General features: G+C 47.1%; 2 protein-coding genes across 2 annotated transcripts in view; one reads left to right on the forward strand and one right to left on the reverse strand.

The window, feature by feature from the left end:
* WDFY4 (WDFY family member 4) overlaps nucleotides 1-20,517 on the forward strand; it is a 204,254-nt gene that overhangs the window by 145,736 nt on the left and 38,001 nt on the right. Inside the window, exons 47-50 of the mRNA XM_081864118.1 lie at nucleotides 13,777-13,819; nucleotides 14,695-14,814; nucleotides 16,627-16,744; nucleotides 18,912-19,021. Coding sequence (XP_081720244.1) covers nucleotides 13,777-13,819; nucleotides 14,695-14,814; nucleotides 16,627-16,744; nucleotides 18,912-19,021 — 391 coding nt within the window. The remainder of the gene's footprint in view (nucleotides 1-13,776; nucleotides 13,820-14,694; nucleotides 14,815-16,626; nucleotides 16,745-18,911; nucleotides 19,022-20,517) is intronic.
* On the reverse strand, nucleotides 2,880-11,233 carry LRRC18 (leucine rich repeat containing 18). Its single transcript, XM_081864433.1, has 2 exons — nucleotides 11,081-11,233; nucleotides 2,880-3,864 (listed from the first exon to the last, which is right to left on the reverse strand). Exon 2 carries the CDS (start codon nucleotides 3,771-3,773, stop codon nucleotides 3,006-3,008), a length of 768 nt encoding a protein of 255 aa, XP_081720559.1. The 5' UTR covers nucleotides 3,774-3,864; nucleotides 11,081-11,233; the 3' UTR covers nucleotides 2,880-3,005.

The raw sequence follows: 20,517 nt of genomic DNA on the forward strand, positions 1-20,517 counted from the left end.
TCCTAACCACTACACCACACTGTCTCCAATAATAACTGATACTGCATTTGAGGTTCATTTAAAACAACAACAAGAAGTTGCCACCCAAGTTTGGCCTGAAGCAAAACTTAAAATGAGTTTGGACATTCCTCCTTAAACAAAATATCTGAGGAGTCCTGAGGGAAGTCAAAAGAGTTTAAATCAGCCTAGTGCACTTTCTCAAGGGAAGAGGGAGTTCCACACACCTCTTCAAGCACTTTAATATAATATACAGTGGTACCTTGGAAGTTGAACAGAATACGTTCCGGAAGTCCGTTCGACTTCCAGAACGCTCGGAAACCCAGGCACGACTTCCGATTGGCTGCAGAAAGCTCCTGCAGCCAATCAGAAGCCATGGAAGTTGCATTGGAAGTTTGAGTTCCAAAGAATGTTTGCAAACCTGAATGCTCCCTTCAGGGTTTGTAGCGTTCGGGAGCCAAAACGTTCGACTCACAAGGCATTTGGAATCCAAGGTACGAGTGTAGTTTTGCTTTCTTATGCCCTTCGCAAAACAGGAAGTGTGCGAATATATTTCAGTGAAGCTTATGCCTTAAAACCATAGGCACATTGCCAGCTTAAAAGTCAGAGAGGTTGTCTGTGTTTCGAAGTAGATTTGTGCATTGTATAGTTGGCCGTATTCTTAAACAGCCCCCTGCCGGTAGGTGGAGAAAGGGACCTGGAAGTCTCCATAGGGCTTAGGTTTTCGAACTGGGTTGAAGCTGATCTGGGGGGGAATGCAACAAAACACAGTATTTCTAAAAAGAAAAAAGGTAAAAGAAAAATACAGGAGAGATGTGGACTGCCGTACGAATGTGTCTTCACAAACCAGCCATAGGAGCACGGTGGATGCAGAGCAAACTGGAGTGTGTTCACAGCTTTTGTTCCCCAATTTTTTTTAATTGTTCGGCAGGTATTGCTCCTCCCAAGGCAGCTATCAACATTTTAAAAACAATACATGACGTCGCAAATCACAGTACAATTTGAAAACGTCACCTGAAGCACAACAATATATTAATTGTTATTTTTTTTACCATACCTCGCTGTGGAGGACAGAACCCAGCATACCCAGTTTTGCGTTTCCCTTCCTTTTAAATGAAACCAAGGTTAGTTACCGTATTGACTCGAGTCTAATGCGCCATCGCATCTAATGCGCGCAGCTCACTTTTCAAAACCTTGAAACCAGAGAAATGTTTGCTGGCAAATGTAAATGCGCCACTGAAGGTAACGCGCACCCAGATTTTCGCAATGTGATTTGGCCAAAAAGAAAGGTGCGCATTAGACTCGAGTAAATATGGTATAAACGCTAACATTGCAGAAACAAGGGCATTCCAAACTGGTGTGTATTCTGTGGCCAGAGTGCTTAGCTTGGGTGCAGAAAGCCCTACAAAGTTCATAGAATGGCCTTGAGCAAGTCACTATGGTCTTTTTAAAAAAATATGTGCATGAGCATGTTTGTTTTATATATATATATTTCCCCCTCTCTCTCCCTCACTATCCTGACAGCAGTTTCTTTTAAGGTGACCTGTACCCATTGCATGGTAGGGTTCGCTGTGTGTAAGCCAATGATGTGTGTTTGCAACACACCATGTAAACCAATGATGTGTGTACCTTGCAACAAACAAGACGGAGATCCAAAGCACAGGTTATCAGACTTACACATGTTGGATTCTACATGCCTGTATGCTGCTATATGTTAAATGCAAAAGATATATGGTTTGGGCAAATGAGTTATTTCGAGAGATCATGCATTTGGACAATGGTCATATGCCTATATTTTTTTGTGTGGTGTTGCACAATCAAGGCCAACGATCCACAATTTGGGGCTAGTTTTGGTTGCCAGGACAAAATTCGCTGCTCTTTCTCTTTTTGAACTTACCCTGCACCTGTACATGAGATCGGGGGCAATATTGAAATACTTTACTGTCACTTGTACAACTTGTATACAGTGAGATTACACGAGCACCCCCCACTCAGCTCTCTTAGTCTTAATTCCCCTCGTTTACTGACGCACACCCACCAAACCCGAAAGTCAGTTGCCCTGTTGTTATCTTTTCATTCAGCAGCCTGACAGCCCACGGATAGAAGCTGTTCTTTACCCTGTTGGCGCTACTAATCATGCTTCTATATCTTCTGCCTGAGGGCAGGAGATCAAGAAAGTGCCAGCCAGGGTGTGAATCATCCCTGAGAATTTTCCTCTCTCTCCTGAGGCAACGTTCTTCCACTATTTCATGCAGCGGATTCACAGGACAGCTCATAATATCTTGTGCTGTGTCCTCTACTCCCCGTCCCCTATCTGCTAAGTTTGGAGCTGGAGAGAGGGATGGGTGTTAGAGCTAGAGGAGAGGACCAGCAGCTTGCTTTGGTCATGGGTGGTGAGGCACTGCCAACTACCCAAACAGCCACCCTGTCCAGAACAAGAAAAATAGGTTGGGCTTATTTAGGGGCTGAGTAGGAAAGTATTCAGGCTCCACCACCCAACCACAAAACATCAACCCTCACTATTCCTCTCTAAGCTAAAAGGGAAGGTTGGGTTTTGCTTTAGCAGTGGACAGGCAAACTCTTGGAATACCTCTTCCACCCAGTGCCCAAAAATCCCCACGCCTTTTCTTCTTGGTCAGGCAAGGGTCTTCTCCATAGTAGTGCTGAATATCTGAAGCTCAGCGCAACTGTGGTGACGATCCCTGCACATTCCTCTAGCCCCAAACTGAAGAGCTGCTCATGCCATGGGTGAGAGTGGCCAGCAGGTTTATAGATCACCGATCAGGGCTCCAAGCCTGTCAATATGTGTATATTGTTTTCTGTTTGGGTGGACTGACACATGCTTAGTAGTAGTGGAGAACCTCTTTTAGTGGGTGCAGAGCTATGTGATCAAGAGCACTTTTATTGCTTGGGGACAGATTACAATGACTGGATGCAAAGGGGCCACACTGTGCCTTGCCTCTACCTCGCTATTGGCCATGCATCCATCGGTGATGGTTGTAGCCCATTCACCTCCAATCTGCCTGGTTCTCCTTTGCCGTAGAATTGGGCGTCATGAGGCTCGAAAAGTTTGGCTTTCTGAGAGGGGCAGGCGCCGTGTTCTTCAGTTTGTTCAGCTTGTCCCTCTCTTCTTGACACTTCCTCAAGCATGGGTAGCAAAGATCTTTTTCTTCCACCACGTAGAGTGTCTCGAGGCGCTTAATGTGGTCAATGTAGAGCTCCTCTTCTGTGGGCCCAGGAAAGGGATTCCGCTTGGAATTCAACTTCTTGAGTTTAGGGAGCTTTGTGATGCTGTTTGGGATGCTCTTCAGTAAATTGTCAAATACTCCAACTTCCTGCAGCTCCTTCAGTTGCCCCAGAGTGGTTGGGAGGTTGTCGATGTGGTTGAGGCCAAGATTGAGATTACGCAAGATCTTGAGCTGGTTTAGCTCCATGGGCAAGCTCCGGGCCGTTAGCTTGTTGTTGCAAAGGTTCAGGAAAATGAGACTCTGTAGGTTTCCTATTGTTTCTGGCAGCTTCTCAATCTGGTTGCTGTGCAAGTCCAGCCAGCGCAGGTTCGTGAACTTGTCAATTGAGTCTGGGATCTTCTTGAGCATGTTTCTGCTGAGGTCCAGTTCGTCCACATCATTCAGCTTCAGGATGCACCTGGGGAAAGTGGTGATGCCCATCTTGCTCAGATCAAGGCGGCGTTTCCCGTCAAATGTGATCTTGATGCAGTTCTTAGCAACTTTCAAGGTGACCTTTTTCCCCTTGGGATTTTTCCCCCCTTTAGCCATTCCCAGCGAAAAGAGTGCGACGCAGATTAGATGAATTAAAGGAGTCCAAGGAAAGTGTCCCAGTGAGATCTGCTGCTGCTTATTGTTGAACCTGAATTAAAAACACATACACATATAACTGTTAAATCTATACAGGTCACTTCTTTTTGCTGGGCACGGTTCTCTTATTAAAATACTGTTAATACAGAATGACAGAAAGCTTTCCCCCCCTTGCACCAGGGGTGCAAGCTTTCATGAGCTGCAGGGGCAGCTGGAGGAGCAGCCTCAACAAGCCTCTGGCTCATGAGGAGACCCTCCCCAGAGCCTGAAGGGGACGTTGTCTTCATCCTGCTGCTGGAGGGGCAGCAGGGCTTCCTCAGCTAATGCTCAAGGAAGCAGCTGTAGCAGTTGCGCTACCCCGGACATCAGCTGTTATGCGTGGAGGCAGAGCAGCTCAACAGAGACATGATGAGTTTGGCCCAAAGTTCAGTTGGTTCAGCCTATGCCCCTAGATTTTTAGCTGAGTCAGGGCAATCGGGTACAGAACTCTTCTTCAGTACCAATCCAAAGCCAATAAACTTAGTTGTTGGAGGAAACCAGTGAAAATTAACTATCAAGCCAATTTCCTTCCATTTGCCTGTTTGATATACACCCACAGTCACCAAATCCATCACAGCATGGACGCTTCCTATGAATGCTTTCCCCTTAGTTCTCTACAATGAAAGTTGTTTTTTTAAAAACAACATGCACACATAGATACACAAATTGCTTTCCAGTATACATTATCTACATATTCATTGACATACAATTACAACTGCCCAACAGCTCCCTCATTGGCTTTCTTTTATCTGAAGTGTTTATCGATTTTGTGTGTGTTTAGGTTGCTTGTTGCTACCTGCAGGTTGCATGTCCAAAGGCTGCAAGTCTAACTATGTTTACCCGGCAACAAGTTCCAGTGGATTCCCTGGGACTTACTCCCAGGCAAGTGGGGTAGTGAGGTAAAGGTAAGGTAAAGGGACCCCTGACGATTAGGTCCAGTCATGGATGACTCTGGGATTGTGGCGCTCATCTTGCTTTACTGGCCGAGGGAGCTGGTGTACAGCTTCCGGGTCATGTGGCCAGCATGACTAAGCCGCTTCTGGCGAACCAGAGCAGCGCATGGAAACGCCGTTTACCTTCCCGCCAGAGCGGTACCTATTTATTTACTTGCACTTTGACGTGCTTTTGAACTGCTAGGTTGGCAAGAGCAGAGACCAAGCAACGGGAGCTCACCCCGTTGCGGGGATTTGAACCGCTGACCTTCTGATCGGCAAGCCCTAGGCTCTGTGGTTTAACCCACAGCGCCACATATCACAGCCTTAACCTGCTTCCTATTTTGAGTTTTTAAAACCAATGCCCCTAGTGGTGCAGCAATGCAACTGTGCCAGCACATTTTGCAAAGCTAATCATGGTTTTGATGGAACGCATCATTCTTTATTGTTCTCTTCCCAAGGAAAGAAGTAATCTCTTTTGCTCTCTGTAGACTTTGTGTTTTGCTCAGTTAATGTCCAAGCCTCATCCTCAAAGTGAGGAGGATCATTTGGATTTGACAGCTTTCTCTCTTTTAAACTATCCATCCTTTGTACAAGTGTTCTTGCCCTTTTCCTGTCCTCCCTGCATGATGCCTGAGTGAGGGAAACAAGATAGAATGAACTGTGAAATCAGGTTGTGAGAAAGGATGTAATAGAACAGCCCCCCCCATCTCCCTCCCTGCTCTCCTCTCTCTTTTCCCACAACCGCATAATGCATATGACAATAGTGTCTCACACCGAATGTAAACAGACTCTGTGAATTGAAAGTGGAGACACTATTTGTGTTTTTCTCAGTTAGCATGTTATACAAGAAAAACCTTTAATAAACTAATTAAAAGCCAAAGAAAGAAAGGCTGACCCCACTTAAAGGTAAAGAGACCCCTGACCGTGGATGACTCTGGGGTTGCGGCGCTCATCTCGCTTTATTGGCCAAGGGAGCCGGCGTACAGCTTCTGGGTCATGTGGCCAGCATGACTAAGCCGCTTCTGGGGAACCAGAGCAGAGCATGGAAATGCCGTTTACCTTCCCGCCGGAGTGGTACCTATTTATCTACTTGCACTTTGATGGTCTTTCAAACTGCTAGGTTGGCGGGAGCAGGGACCGAGCAACGGGAGCTTACCCTGTCACGGGGATTCGAACCGCCGACCTTCTGATCGGCAAGTCCTAGGCTCTGTGGTTTAGACTAAGGTTACCAGATTTTTTTCAGTGAATCCGGGGACACATTTCAACTTCAATTGATTTTGTATGGGGACTGATTTGTAAATCCGGGGACTGTCCCCAGGAATCGGGGACATCTGGTAACCTTAGTTTAGACCACAGCGCCACCCGCACCCCTCAACCTCACTTATATGGCAGTAAACACCCCAGAATTCAATGCGGCTTACTTCTTTGTAGACCACGGTTAGGATTGCAGCCGTAGATGGCTTTGTGATGGGCCGTTATGTGACAAGCCACTCTATTAATTTTATTATTAAAGGTGGCACTATACTCTTCGTTGGTTTTGCTGCGAAAGACCAACCGGGGTGCTCCTCGGGAAATCCATTAACTTTGAAAGGAAATGCACAGGGCAGGCAATCAATTTGTAAATATCTGTTGATTGCTGAGGTAGGCACATCGATTGTGCGGGCGGTGCGCTTAAAAAAGAATAGGTATATTTCTGCATCAGTGGACTAACAGAAGGAAGACTAGCACAAGCTAAACCCGTTGCAGCAGGATGCCAAATGAAAGTGAAAAGGGCCAATGGAATGAAAGGATGAAAATGCCACTGAGTGAGGCACGTCCGTAGGTAAACTGCAAGAAAATGCAGTACAGTTGACTCACAACTCGTACATGTTTAACCTGTGCAAGTGCAGTTTTATGTGCTTGGCAGCTGGACAGCTGCACTTGCATAATAATAATAATAATAATAATAATAATAATAATAATAATAATTTATTATTTGTACCCCGCCCATCTGGCTGGGTTTCCCCAGCCACTCTGGGCGGCTTCCATAAAAACCAAAAATACACTAAAATATCACAGATTAAAAACTTCCCTGAACAGGGCTGCCTTAAGATGTCTTCTGAATGTCAGGTAGTTATTTATCGCTTTGACATCTGATGGGAGGGCATTCCACAGGGCAGGCGCCACTACCGAGAAGGCCCTCTGCCTGGTTCCCTGTAGCTTTGCTTCTTGCAATGAGGGAACCGCCAGAAGGCCCTCGGCGCTGGACCTCAGCGTCCGGGCAGAACGATGGGGGTGGATACGCTCCTTCAGGTATACTGGGCCGAGGCCGTTTAGGGCATTAAAGGTCAACACCAGCACTTTGAATTGTGCTCGGAAACGTACTGGGAGCCAATGTAGGTCTTTCAAGACCGGTGTTATGTGGTCTCGGCGGCCGCCCCCAGTCACCAGTCTAGCTGCCGCATTCTGGATTAGTTGTAGTTCCCGAGTCACCTTCAAAGGTAGCCCCACAAAGGTAGCACAAATTAGACGCCCACAAAGTGGACAGCTTCCCAGGCTCTGGAAAGGTTGAGACATCTGGGGCCATCCATGCAAATGCCTCCAGAGCCTTCACAAGTCCTTCGCAGAGCCTGATAAGCAAGGCAGAGACTTTAAAAGCTCTCCACCTTGCATAAGGGGAAAAGTAAAAAAAGTAATGGACCCCTGCATGGTTAAGTCCAGTCAAAGTCGACTATGGGGTTGCGGCACTCATCTTGCTTTCAGGCTGAGGGAGCCGGCGTTTGTCCACAGACAGTTTTCCGGGTCATGTGGCCAGCAGGACTAAACCGCTTTTGGCGCAACGGAACACTGCAACAGAAACCGGAGTGCATGGAAATGCTGTTTACCTTCCCACCACAGCAGTACCTATTTATCTACTTGCACTGGTGTGCTTTCAAACTGCTAGGTTGGCAGAAGCTGGGACAGAGCAACGGGAGCTCACTCCATTGCGGGGATTCGAACCGCTGACCTTCCGATCAGCAAGCCCAAGAGGCTCAGTGGTTTAGACCACAGCGCCACCCGCATTCCTATATAAGGGGAAAGACCCATTTGGTACACCAGCTCTGGAAAGGAAGGGATAGTCACATGGGAGCATTTCTGGGGTTGCTCTGACTAGACATGATTTTGGCTTTACACGCAATCCCCGGAACCCAACCCCCAAGCAAGTTGCGAGTTGTCCGTACTTTCCGGAAATAGTTTTTTTGGCACTTTTTGTAGGTGCTTGCAGGGTAGCGATGAGCACTGGTTCCACTTGGCTGAGCCCCAGCTGAACCGAAATCTCCGGCATTTAATTGTGAAGAGTCAAATCACCGTTTTGATGAATGATTGTTTGAGAAAGAATATAGATTTGTCTACAACACTCCTCTCCATTAGAAAGGTTTCATTACAAGCCCTTCAGGCTTTTTGACTACTCATTAATCATGTGCAAGTACATAGACGCAGGGATCAGATGGGAGATAATGCATTTCAGCTCATTTCAATAACATACTGCGGCCCTTAACAATTTGTGCCAGGATCCCACATTCGCCCAAACACTTAGCTTTCTCCAAAATAAAATAATGGCAGGGGACAACCTTGGCTCCCAATACAGATCCATCTGGCCTTTCAGTAAGACTCTACTCCTGGAAGAGACTTCTCGGATCTTTTTGTTTTCGTGAAAACTGTATCCACTTCGTATCACTTTTTTATTTAGTCAAAGCCAGTAAGATGGTCTGGAGAACGAGAAGGTTGTCTGCCCTAAAGAACAGCATCCAGATAAAACCAGCTTTGGCCTGATTAACAGCTGTGGTGCTCTTATCAGGATTGGGATTCAGGTTACCAAAATGATTTTTTTTATTTTTTGGGGGAAGTTAGAAAATAATTTAAGGAAAAGTCTTAACTGGAGCCAGGTAGGGTGGTTTATAGTCCAGTAGCTACCATTACATGCAGGGGGAAAGTACTGGTGTATTTTGCAAGCACAAATGTGTTGCTGACTGTCACCGGAAGTATTCCCTCCAAGGTTTGTTAAAATTTTTCCGATCAAAATAGGCGCTGCTAAAATGGGTGGAGGATAAAATGGGTGGAGGATATCTTCATTTTAGCAGGGGCTTCAATGCCCAGGAAGGGGTTCGTATTGAATCCTGCCTATGAATCCTGCCTATAATGGAGCAGGATTTAACACCCCCACCCCCACCACTAGGGCTAAGCAAAGTCTGGTCTTCAATATCATGCTATAACATTACAAATTCCTTCCAGTAGCACCTTAAAGACCAACTAAGTCAGTTCTTGGTATGAGCTTTCGTGTGCATGCACACTTCTTCAGATACACTGAAACAGAAGTTTCCAGACCCTTCTAATAGAAGTGGAAGGAATTTGTTTTGTTTTGAAATCTGTAACTGATGCTATAACATTGTGATATACCTATATATCACGATGTCTGAAATAAGGATGTAACTATGCAGAGGTGAACGAGGTAATGTCCTTGGTAACTGCTACTACAAAGTGGTAGTTGGGGACGTGGGCGGTGCTGTGGTCTAAACGACTGAGCCTCTTGGGCTTGGCGATCAGAAAGTTGGCGGTTTGAATCCCCGCGACGGGGTGAGCTCCCATTGCTCGGTTCCAGCTTCTGCCAACCTGAAAGCACGCCAGTGCAAGTAAATAGGTATCGCTCCGGCAGGAAGGTAAACGCCGTTTTATGCACTCTAGCTTCCATCACGGTGTCCCATTGCGCCAGAAGCAGTTTAGTCCTGGCCACATGACCTGGAAAGCTGTCTGTGGACAAATGCTGACTCCCTTGGCCTGAAAGTGAGATGAGCGTCACAACCCCATAGTCACCTTTGATGGGACTTAACTGTCCAGGAGTCCTTTACCTTTTACCTTAAGTGGTCTAAAACAGACACATTTTACTTATTTAACGTATTGTTACAACTGTTATGTTATAGTACAGAGCAACAGGGACAGAAAGAATCAGGAGAGAAGTGATGACCAGCTCTATGGTTTTTCCCATATCATGTTTTCTTACATAGCACACATGCACACATTGTGATTCGCGATATAGCGCCATGTCGAATTTTACGAAACCATTAGTGTGGACTTGAAACTGATGTTGGATGATGGATTGATACATTGCCCAGCCTTACCCACCACTCATCAGCTTGATGAGCAAGGAGTTAAATCCTGCACATCATTGAAAAACAAGGGCCCTTTTCTGTGAATCCAGCCGTGTTGTTTTTCTCCTGCAAAGCCAGCTCTCGCTGTTATTTGCAAGTTGCATGACTGATGCAGGCAGAATCTGAGAACGCGCCATTTGCGTGCATTCTAATGTAAGGAGCAGAGTCTTTCGCCACTCCAAGACACAGTGATGTTGGTTGCTCAGCTCCCATTTTCTCCCAAAGTTTGGGGGTCCAGATTCGTCACTCATTCTGTTATTTTGGGACAGCGTTGTTTTGGAAAGGAAAGGGTTAACCCATCCATCCCTGCATGACAAGATACAGAGGAATGCATCCTCTCCACCCTGTGGCTAAATAAAACCAACCAGAGGAGCATTTCAAACAAAACTTTTCAAGCCTCGTGTATAGTTTGACCCTTGATTGACAGAGACACATATCGAGTCCCTCTGTTAGGAAACGTACAAATCGCGTATCCTGGCTCACTTGACAGCTTTTTCCAGCCGTCCTCCTACATAAAACTAAAGAGATGGATTCAAACTGCTTTGCTTCCCGCTGGCAGGCTGCTTTAAACTAAAGAGAACCTCCATTTCACAAAGGCTGTGATGTGCAGGTTCTGTTTGGCTCAAAGCAGCTTGCTATCGGAGAGCAAAGCAATTGAATTCATCTCTTTAGTTTCATCTAGGAGGAGTGCAGGGGGGGGGAGAAAAAGTTCCTCTTATACAGCCTTTAAAAAGAAAAAGGTAGAAATATTCCTGGTATGAAACCCACACAAGATATTCTGTGTAGAGAATTGATGAAGAGACTTCATCTGAGCAGCTCGACGGCGTTGCTAAGCTTCTGTATATAAACAGAAAAGTGCATTAGCTCCTGGCACCTTGGGAAACTAAGCAAGCCCACCGAGTGGATCTGGCACTGAACACAAGCTTTTTCTGTTAGCAAACTTCTTCCACTGATCTCCTTCAAACAATGGGTCCTTATCGTTGCCACTGTTTGGAAGTTGGGGGGGGGGGGGGACAAACTTGGACTGCAAGGGAAATGTTTATCCCTTCCAGATTTCCAAAAGGATTACAAGCTCTAAAATCTAAACTCTAAAATAAGGTAGGATCTGCTTTGGGAGAAGTTGACTTACCCTGTTCCTGTGATATTCTAGTCAGCTCTTGTGATGCCGCCTGTGAAACTTTTGGTTTCTAAGCAACAGGAAATTCCAAGCCCTTGGAGACCATTAGCATATGCCTGCCTGGTTTGCAACATGCCAGGTCAAAGGCGGCACCCAAGGGCCCTGGCTGCAGCTCCCAGTGAAACAGGCAGCTCCAACCAGCGGAAGCCACTCAGCCCATGACTCAGAACAGGGTTGTGATGCTCTCTGGCTGGTCACCTTATCTGGTAGAATTCTGTGGCTGAAGGACAGATCAGGCTGCTACACAAGAGTCCTCACAGCACCCGTGCAATCATTGCCCTGTGTCTAACCCTGGCGACGTAGCAGGGTCAAAGTGCAAGTAGATAAATAGGTACTGCTCCGGCGGGAAGGTAAACAGCGTTTCTGTGCACTGCTCTGGTTCGCCACATGACCCGGAAGCTGTACGCCGGCTCTCTCGGCCAATAAAGCAAGATGAGCGCCGCAACCCCCAGAGTCAGTCACGACTGGACTTAACTGTCAGGGGTCCCATTACCTTTATTCCGTAATAATTACTTTATTCTTTATTCCTGTCCCATCTGACTCAGTTGTCCCAGCCACTTTGGGTGGCTTCAAACATATATGAAAACATAAAAGGTAAAGGTAAAGGTACTCCTGCCCGTACGGGCCAGTCGTGTCCGACTCGGGGGTGGCGCGCCCATCTCGCTTAAGAGGCCGGGGGCCAGCGCTGTCCGCAGACACTTCCAGGTCACGTGGCCAGCATGACAAGCTGCATCTGGCGAGCCAGCGCAGCACACAGAAATGCCGTTTACCTTCCCGCTAGTAAGCGGTCCCTATTTATCTACTTGCACCCGGGGGTGCTATCGAACTGCTAGGTTGGCAGGCGCTGGGACTGAGCAACGGGAGCTCACCCCGTCGCGGGGATTCGAACCGCCGACCTGATGATCAGCAAGTCCTAGGCGCTGAGGCGCTATATGAAAACATAATAAAATGTTTAAAAGCTTCCCTATACATGGCTGCCTTCAGATGTCTTCTAAAGGTTGTACAGTTACTTATCTCCTTGGCTTGGGGGGTCACATAATTCCATACCCTACAGCGTTTCTCTGATGAAACTAGGGACATCATACCATACCAATTTTTTTTTTTAAAAAATAAAACCAATGTGGACTAAGGCATAGGCAAAGGTAAAGGGCCATTAGGTCCAGTTGTGGCTGACTCTGGAGTTGTGGCGCTCCTCTCGCTTTATTGGCCGAGGGAGCCGGTGTATAGCTTCCGGGTCATGTGGCCAGCATGACTAAGCTGCTTTGGGCGAACCAGCGCAGCGCACAGAAACGGAAACACTGTTTACCTTCCCGCCGGAGTGGTACCTATTTATCTACTTGCACTTTGACATGCTTTTGAACTGCTAGGTTGGCAGGAGCAGGGACTGAGCAATGGGAGCTCACCCCATCGTGGGGATTTGAAACTCCGACCTTCTGATCGGCAAGTCCTAGGCTCTGTGGTTGAACCCACAGCGCCCCCACGTCCCTAAGGCATACTCTCCAACTAAGACTAAGGCATAATCTCCAACATTTCTCCATGCATTAATTAATATCAATAAAGCACAGTGCTCATTTGGTGGCTGTCAAGTTTTACCTCTGCTTTCTACTTTTGCGCTGTCTACCTCCTGGAAAAAAAAATGTTCAGGTGGGAGAGGAAAATGCACTCTCACCTGCAGGGCTGGTGCTACTTTGGGTGGCAGAAGCTGTGAAATGGGCGCATAAACCCCCGGGCATTCCTCTTTGTTGGAACACAGTGCTCTGTGTGCTGTATAACCTGCCTTCCACTTTCTACATTAACCTGCTCAGTGTCTGCACATAGTATGGGGACCATTATATTGTCCTTTGCCTCAGGCGGCAATATGCCTTGGGCTGGCCCTGCTCACCAGCAATGGTGACTATTCCAATACAGAGGTTTGGTTGTCCCATTTCACCTGTGTTGTAACTCTCTTTTGGGGGGGGGGGCATTAGTGGTCTCAGTCGTGTCCAAACTATTGCTATGCAACATTTTTTTAAAAAAATCATCATCATCATCATCATAAAATTTATACTTGATTTTTAAAAGTCTTGATGTGGTTTAGAAAAAGATAAGAAAACAGAATCAAGAAAAGTTCACATACAAAAGCATACTAAAGTTGAAACTTTAATAACAGATTAAAATTACCTCAACTTTCTAAGCATCTGGATAGGCATTCTAAACAAGAATGTTTTTAGCAAGCTCTGAAAAGAGTACAAGTGGATCTCGATAGGCAGGAAGTTCCAAAGTGCAAATGCTACCACAATTAATGAAAAGTGGGGTATAAATTTAAAAAGAAGTAAGCACAACTAGCTGATACAGTGGTACCTTGGTTCTCAAACGTAATCCATTCCGGGAGTCCGTTCGACTCATGGAACAGTTCAAAACCAAGGTGCGGCTTCCAATTGGCTGCAAGAGCTTCCTGCACTCAATCGGAAGCTGCGTCGGACGTTCCGCTTCCGAAAAACGTTCGCAAACCGGAACACTTGCTTCCGGGTTTGCGGTGTCCGGGAGCTGATTTGTTCAGCAACTGAGCCATTTGGGAACCAAGGTTCCACTGTACTGGCCTTTGCCACTACTCCTTTGTCAGAGGAGAAATTCTCAGCGTGATCTTTTTCCTCTTCCTTTTTTTGCAGGAGAAGCGCTGGAAGGGAGAAGACGATGCTCTTGAAGTGGCAGGTAAAGAAATGAAAATCCCTGGTTTCAAACTAACTTTGAAACCAACAAGCAGCAAGTCACAGTGCATAAAATAACACAATACAGGTTGAGAAACAAAGACACACAACTTATAAAATTATTTCCTTTTTTAAAAAATCTCAGCACCACCCGCATCCCTAAGCAACCTATAAGCCACTCTAAAATAAACATGCGCATGTGTGAAACGGACAATCAGTTATGACTAACTTCCTTCACAATGCATATTCATGTAAATAATGATCACCATATACCAGGCATAAGCAAACTCGACCCTCCAGATATTTTGGGACTCCAATTCCCATCATCCCTGAAAACTGGTCCTGTTAGCTAGGGGTGATGGGAGTTGTAGTCCCAAAACATCTGGAGGGCCGAGTTTGCCTATGCCTGCCATATACATTTTGACTGTTCCTGACTTCCTTGGTAGGCTGAGGGAGGACAAAAGAAACTTCTTCATACCATGCAGAATTGATTTATGGAATTCACTTCTAGGAGGTATCCCGACGGCCACTAACTTAAATGGTTGTGTGGGGTTTTTCTTTAATGATTAGGCAAATTGACAGAGGTGACTACGTCCGTCACTGGCTGTGAGCAACCATAGCTCAATGGAACCTCACTAAGCAGAGGCAGCAAATCACTGAATCCCAGAGAGTGGGGCCAGTAGACCCTCCTGGCAAGGTGAGAGGTCGAGGAAACGTAGCATGTGAGGTCTGTGAGGTAGAACCTCTTTCCAAGACGGAGCCATATCCAGATCCAGAACCCATTCGTGTTAGCAAATGATACCTTCATTCTCCGAGAGGACGTAACTCTTACAGGAGATTTTCTACGGGTCAGTAATCCTTGCTTCTGTGTCATGGCAGAGGAGAGAGATCAGCAACTTTGACTACCTCATGTACCTGAACACTCTGGCCGGGCGCACCTACAGCGACCTCATGCAATACCCAGTGTTCCCGTGGGTGCTTGCTGACTACCACTCCCAGGTGAGTCTTCATTCTTTTTTAAAAAAAGCATCTTTATTGAAAATTCAAAAAGTACATAACTATATGTGCACCAGATGTGGTGAAGGGAAAACAAAGAGGACAGGGGGGAAAGTCCAAAACTGCATATTTTACAAGGTTGTTATTGTACTTCATGGGACGCGGGTGGCGCTGTGGGTTCAACCACAGATCCTAGGACTTGCCGATCAGAAGGTTGGCGGTTCGAATCCCCACAATGGGGTGAGCTCCCGTTGCTCGGTCCCTGCTCCTGCCAACCTAGCAGTTCGAAAGCACGTCAAAGTGCAAGTAGTTAAATAGGTACCGCTCTGACAGGAAGGTAAATCGTGTTTCCATGCGCTGCTCTTGTTTGCCACATGACCCGGAAGCTGTATGCTGGCTCCCTCGGCCAATAAAGCGAGATTAGCGCTGTAACCCCAGAGTCGGTCACGACTGGACCTAATCGTCAGGGGTCCCATTACCTTTACCTATTGTACTTCACCAGATCCTAACCTATTACAGTATTTGTAGAATAAATTCCAAATGCTATTGGATTTGTCCACGGCAAGTCTGCATTTAAATGCAAGTTGTTCATATGTTGCAAGTTTGTGTAGGTCTTCAATCCAATCGTAGAAGGGAGCCACATTTTTATCTTTCCAATTCATCAGTATCAGTCTTCTTCCCTTGGTAAGGGCACAAAGAGTCTACCCATATTGTCATTTTGTAAGGTTCCATGTGCTGGGCATATAGTTCAAGACGATAATTTGCTCTGTTGATGTAAGTTTGTTTTGTACAGTTCTGTTGATGGTTTCAGTTACTGTCTGCCAAAAATCTTTCAATTTAGGACAATGAAGAAACATACCGTATTTTTCGCCCCATAGGACGCACTTTTTCCCCTCCAAAAATGAAGGGGAAATCTGGGTGCGTCCTATGGGGCGAATGCAGGCTTTCGCTAGAGCTTGGAGAGCGAGAGGGGTCGGTGCGCACCGACCCCTCTCGCTCTCCAGGCTTCAGGAACACATCCGCAGCCTAGGCAGCCCTGCAGGAGGTCCGGCAGGGCTGTCTAGGCTGTGGATAGCAGCCTGCTTCCTGGAGTGTCGGGCGCCCTGAAAGCAGAGCGCCCGGCGCTTCGGGAACACATCCGCAGCCTAGGCAGCCCTGTGGGAGTTCTCCGCAGGGCTCCCCACGCTGCGGATAGCAGCCTGCCGCCCGGCAGGTGGGGCGCCCTGAAGCAGAGCGCCCCGCGTGCCGGGCAGACATCCGCAGCGTGGGGAGCCCTGCAGGAGTTCCCCGCAGGGCTCCCCACGCTGCGGATAGCATCCTGCCGCCTGAGGCAGACATCGGCCAGCCCCACAAGCTTGGGGGACAGCAGGGAGGCGCAGCGCCGTTCCTCAACCTGGTTGCATTTCCCCCCCAAAAAACTAGGTGTGTCCTATGGGACAGAGCGTCCTATGGGACGAAAAATACGTTATGTTTTACAGAAGCATTATCCCTATTGCGTCTCCAACCGTTAGGTACATTAGATAGCCCTTTTCAAAACAACATAATGGGGTCCAGTATATTCTAAGTATTATTTTGGATGAGCTTCAGTATAAGATCCGGAGACACTCTTGTTATAGCAGTTAAAACAGTTTCCCACTGTGTGGTTGAAACTGAGATCAAGGTGAGTCTTCATTCTGCCAAGCCTACCATTCTTCCATAGGCGGAGTGGGGGGCATTTTGGGTGTTTTGCTGTTGGGCTTCTTTGTCGGGGATTAGAGTTGCCCCCTCGCTGTGTTTTGCCTGCGTGAGAAAGATCTATTTGTGTTTACGTGCCAGACTCTGGACCTTACCAATCCCAGCGTCTTTCGCGACTTTGCCAAGCCCATGGGGGCGCAAACCAGAGAGAGGAAAAGGAAATTTCTCCAGCGTTACGAAGAAGTAGAGAAGAGCGAAGGTATTTGTCCCATTCTACCCCCCGCTTTCTGTATATGTTGGGAAGAACCAGGAGTATAAATTATAATGATAAATTAACTCCTGTTTCTTCCCAACTTTATACTGTATAATGTGGTTATGATGTGGTACTGCACCAGCAATAACTAGGCCAGGGGTAGGCAACCTAAGGCCCGGGGGCCAGATGTGGCCCAACCGCCTTCTAAATCCGGCCCGTGGATGCTCCAGGAATCAGCGTGTTTTTACATGAGTAGAATGTGTCCTTTTATTTAAAATGCATCAATGGGTTATTTGTGGGGCACAGGAATTTGTTCATCCCCCCCCCAAATATAATCTGGCCCACCACATGGTCTGAGGGACGGTGGACTGGCCCATGGCTGAAAAAGGTTGCTAACCCCTGAACTAGGCAATAAGTTGTCAAGGAGCTGTCAAGGAGCCAGGTTATCCACAGGGCAGGCACACACACAGGAGGCAATTAGCTCTTTATTAACAGAAAATAACAACACAGTAGAGTTCTCTGGTTCACCATAATCCAGCTAAGATGTTGCTGAAATTGACCACTAGCTCCACTCTTCCCTCTCTAGCCTTTTCTCTGGATCCCTACCAAGTAGACAAAGACTGTGTCAAGGGGCTGGGCTACTCCTCTGGGCCTGTCTGGCCCATTCCTCAGCAACATGCAGGACTCTCCTCGATCGGGGTGTCATCAAGGGGGCGGCAAATCAGGACTGGAACTGTCCTGCTGCTCTGAAAAGGGCCAACCTCTGACTCCTCTCTATTTGAGTCTGCACTTATACTGTGGCTCTCAGCCTCTAAGCTCTAAGGCCCTCCTTCTCCTGACCTCCCTCCCTTGATCACTCAACCCTCCTGCTTCTAGCACCTCCTGGCTTGTCTCTTCAGCAGACTGCTCTTCAGTATTCCACCACCAGGGCCGTCTTAATCATAGATGCTAGAGGTGCAGGGCACCCGGGCACCGGGCTCTCAGGGACACCAGGCTGAGAGCCCGGGGTCCGAGAATTGGAGCCCGGGGAAGAGCCCACCCGCCGGAGTGCCACAGCGGGCTCTTCTGCTGTGGGCGGCTCTGTGCCGCAAGTTCAGGGGCGAGCAAGCCTGCTGGGATTGGCGTTGGACCTCTGTGCCCTGCTCTGCCCTGCCTGTGCACCTCAACTATTAAGTAGCGGGTGGACACAGCAGACCACAAAGAGATTTCTCCAAGTAGTTCTTTATAAGTAAGCTGGAACTGAACTGAACAGCAAACAGCTCAGCCGGCCTGCTTTTATAGGCAGCCGGCTGTCAACATTGCAACAACAACAACAACAGCCCAGGGTTTCCCGTCTAAATTAACTGACGTGGACCTGAGTGAAAACTATATACACAATACTTCAATACATAACTCCCCTAAAAAAAAGGTTGACAACTCTGGGCAACTGGGGGGGGGGCCACCGGGGGGATTTTTGCACTCCAGCGTCACATATGCTTAAGACAGCCATGCCCACCACCAGGATCCAGGATCTAAGTCATCTTCTTCTGTGCCCTCCCTGAGGGCCTTTGGGCAGGAGGCTCACACCACTCTTCCTCATCCAGCCAGTTCCTAATGTAAATGGAGGATGTTACAGCTGGCCCTGCAACCCCTTTGCCATTCCTAAATGTGGGGTACACTTTGGATCACGGTTCTTCCTCCCGGTTATTTCTTTAAACTTATTGACTTCTGAAATTTATAGCCCGTCTTTCACTAGCTAGCAGATATTCCCGAGCTTATGAAAGGCAAATACAGTGGTACCTCGGGTTACAGACGCTTCAGGTTACAGACTCCACTAACCCAGAAATAGTACCTCGGGTTAAGAACTTTGCTTCAGGGTGAGAACAGAAATCGTGCGGTGGTGCTGCAGCAGCAGCAGCAAGAAGGCCCCATTAGCTAAAGTGGTACCTCAAGTTAAGAACAGTTTCAGGTTAAGAATGGACCTCCAGAACGAATTAAGTTCTTAACCTGAGGTACCACTGTATATATTTTTTAAGGGAAGATCTTGGGCTGTCCTGTGCTCAAGCTTATGACTGCCTTTAGCTCCTAGAGAGCTGGTGCAATTGGGATCTGGCCAGTCAAGGTATGGCAGGCCTTTGAAAGTCGCATGGGGTAATTGTAGTTTGCAAAACAGCTAATGGGTCCACATTTGCAGGTAACCTCTCAGCCCAGTGCCATTACTGCACCCACTACTCGTCGGCAATTATTGTGGCCTCCTACCTGGTTCGCATGGAGCCATTCAACCAGATCTTCTGCTCATTGCAGGTAGGCGGTCAACTCTGACAGCAATTGTGTCCCACAGGTGTAGCAAACTGGAAAATCTTGGGGGCATGCTACTGTTGTTGGCACCTGTCTGTCTGGGGAGACAATGAAGGAGTATTCTGTTGAGGCTCAGTTCAAACTGTTGGAAGGTTGCTGTAGCTGTAAAGACCGATTTGGGGAGTTTTTAATGGTTGATGTTTTTAATATTTTGTGGGGAGCTACCCAGAGCGGCTGGGACAACCCAATCAGATGGGCGGCATATAAATGATAAAGTAAGTAAAGTAAATAATAAAATAAGTAAAGAGTTTAATTCTAAACCAATAATATTAGTACATGTGACTTTGAATAGCAATTAATTTTTGCTTATCAGTAAGGTCACATCCATCTCTAGACACATGCAAAGGAGGTATGTCCCAGCTAGGAGGAAACAAGAGTTTTTGACTGGCTGGACCAAACATTCCCCCTCATGTCTGCTCTAGGAAAACAAGGAATGTTGTACTTGACTGCTACTTACGTATCACATCCCACATACTGTACTCCTTCTCAGGCAATATAACAGAATTTAACTGAGTTCTCTCCCTGCTAACCTTATATATATATATTTTAAAAAAGCCCTACAAGAGCAGAATCAGAGGGTGAGGGAGGAGGTTTGACCCTTGCTGATTTCCAAAAGTCTTCTGCTCCCCCAATTTTGCTTCTATGGGTTTTGCATTTGCATTCACGCAAGAGTAATAAAGCAAAGCACCTCCTTTACTTTGCATGGGACTGTTATGTACTGAGTTGAATAGGATCCAAATTGCAGCAGTCTGATTGGTCTTAGAACAATAAGATTCAGAATGAAGCATCTGATTGGTCCTAGAACAATAGGATTCAGAATGCAGTGGTCTGATTGGTCCACAGGAGGCACCCAATCCAACTCCAGGTGGAAGTGAAGCCGCAACCTGATTGGCCTACAGGAGAATCCCGGAATTAGCCAATCACGTGGCGCTCATTGTGTAAATAATATACATAAAGCAGACATTTTGGGGGAACTTGCATTCCTCACTACTATGAGCTGAATAAAGAACATGAAATCCACACTCGACTCCGAGTATATTTCAGGGACAGAACCCCACCTCTCAACCAGTGTGCAGGCAAAATTGGGGTGGAGTAAGAGGGCCCTGCTCTTTCTTCCTTCACCGCCTGATTTTACCCCCTGCCCAACATTCCCCCTTCCCCCCCAACTGCCGCAGGCTAATGGAGTAAAGCAGTTTCCCTTGGGGGCATTGCAGGGTTTTATTTCTTTCCAGAGAGATCTGATTTCGACGTTCAGGGGTTAGAAGGGTTCAGGGTGGCCTTTCAAAGCTCCTGGATTCGAATCCACGCCAGGCTGAGATGAACTGGGATAATAGCTATGATAGTTAGCAGAGCTATATGACTCCTATGTTGTGGGTTTGAGCCCCACGTTGGGCAAAAGATTCCTGAGTTGCAGAGGGTTGAAGAGGGCGGCTTATCCAAGT

The sequence above is a fragment of the Podarcis erhardii genome, assembly GCF_964252035.2.
Source record: "Podarcis erhardii genome assembly, chromosome: 5".
Classification (NCBI taxonomy): Eukaryota; Metazoa; Chordata; class Lepidosauria; order Squamata; family Lacertidae; genus Podarcis; species Podarcis erhardii.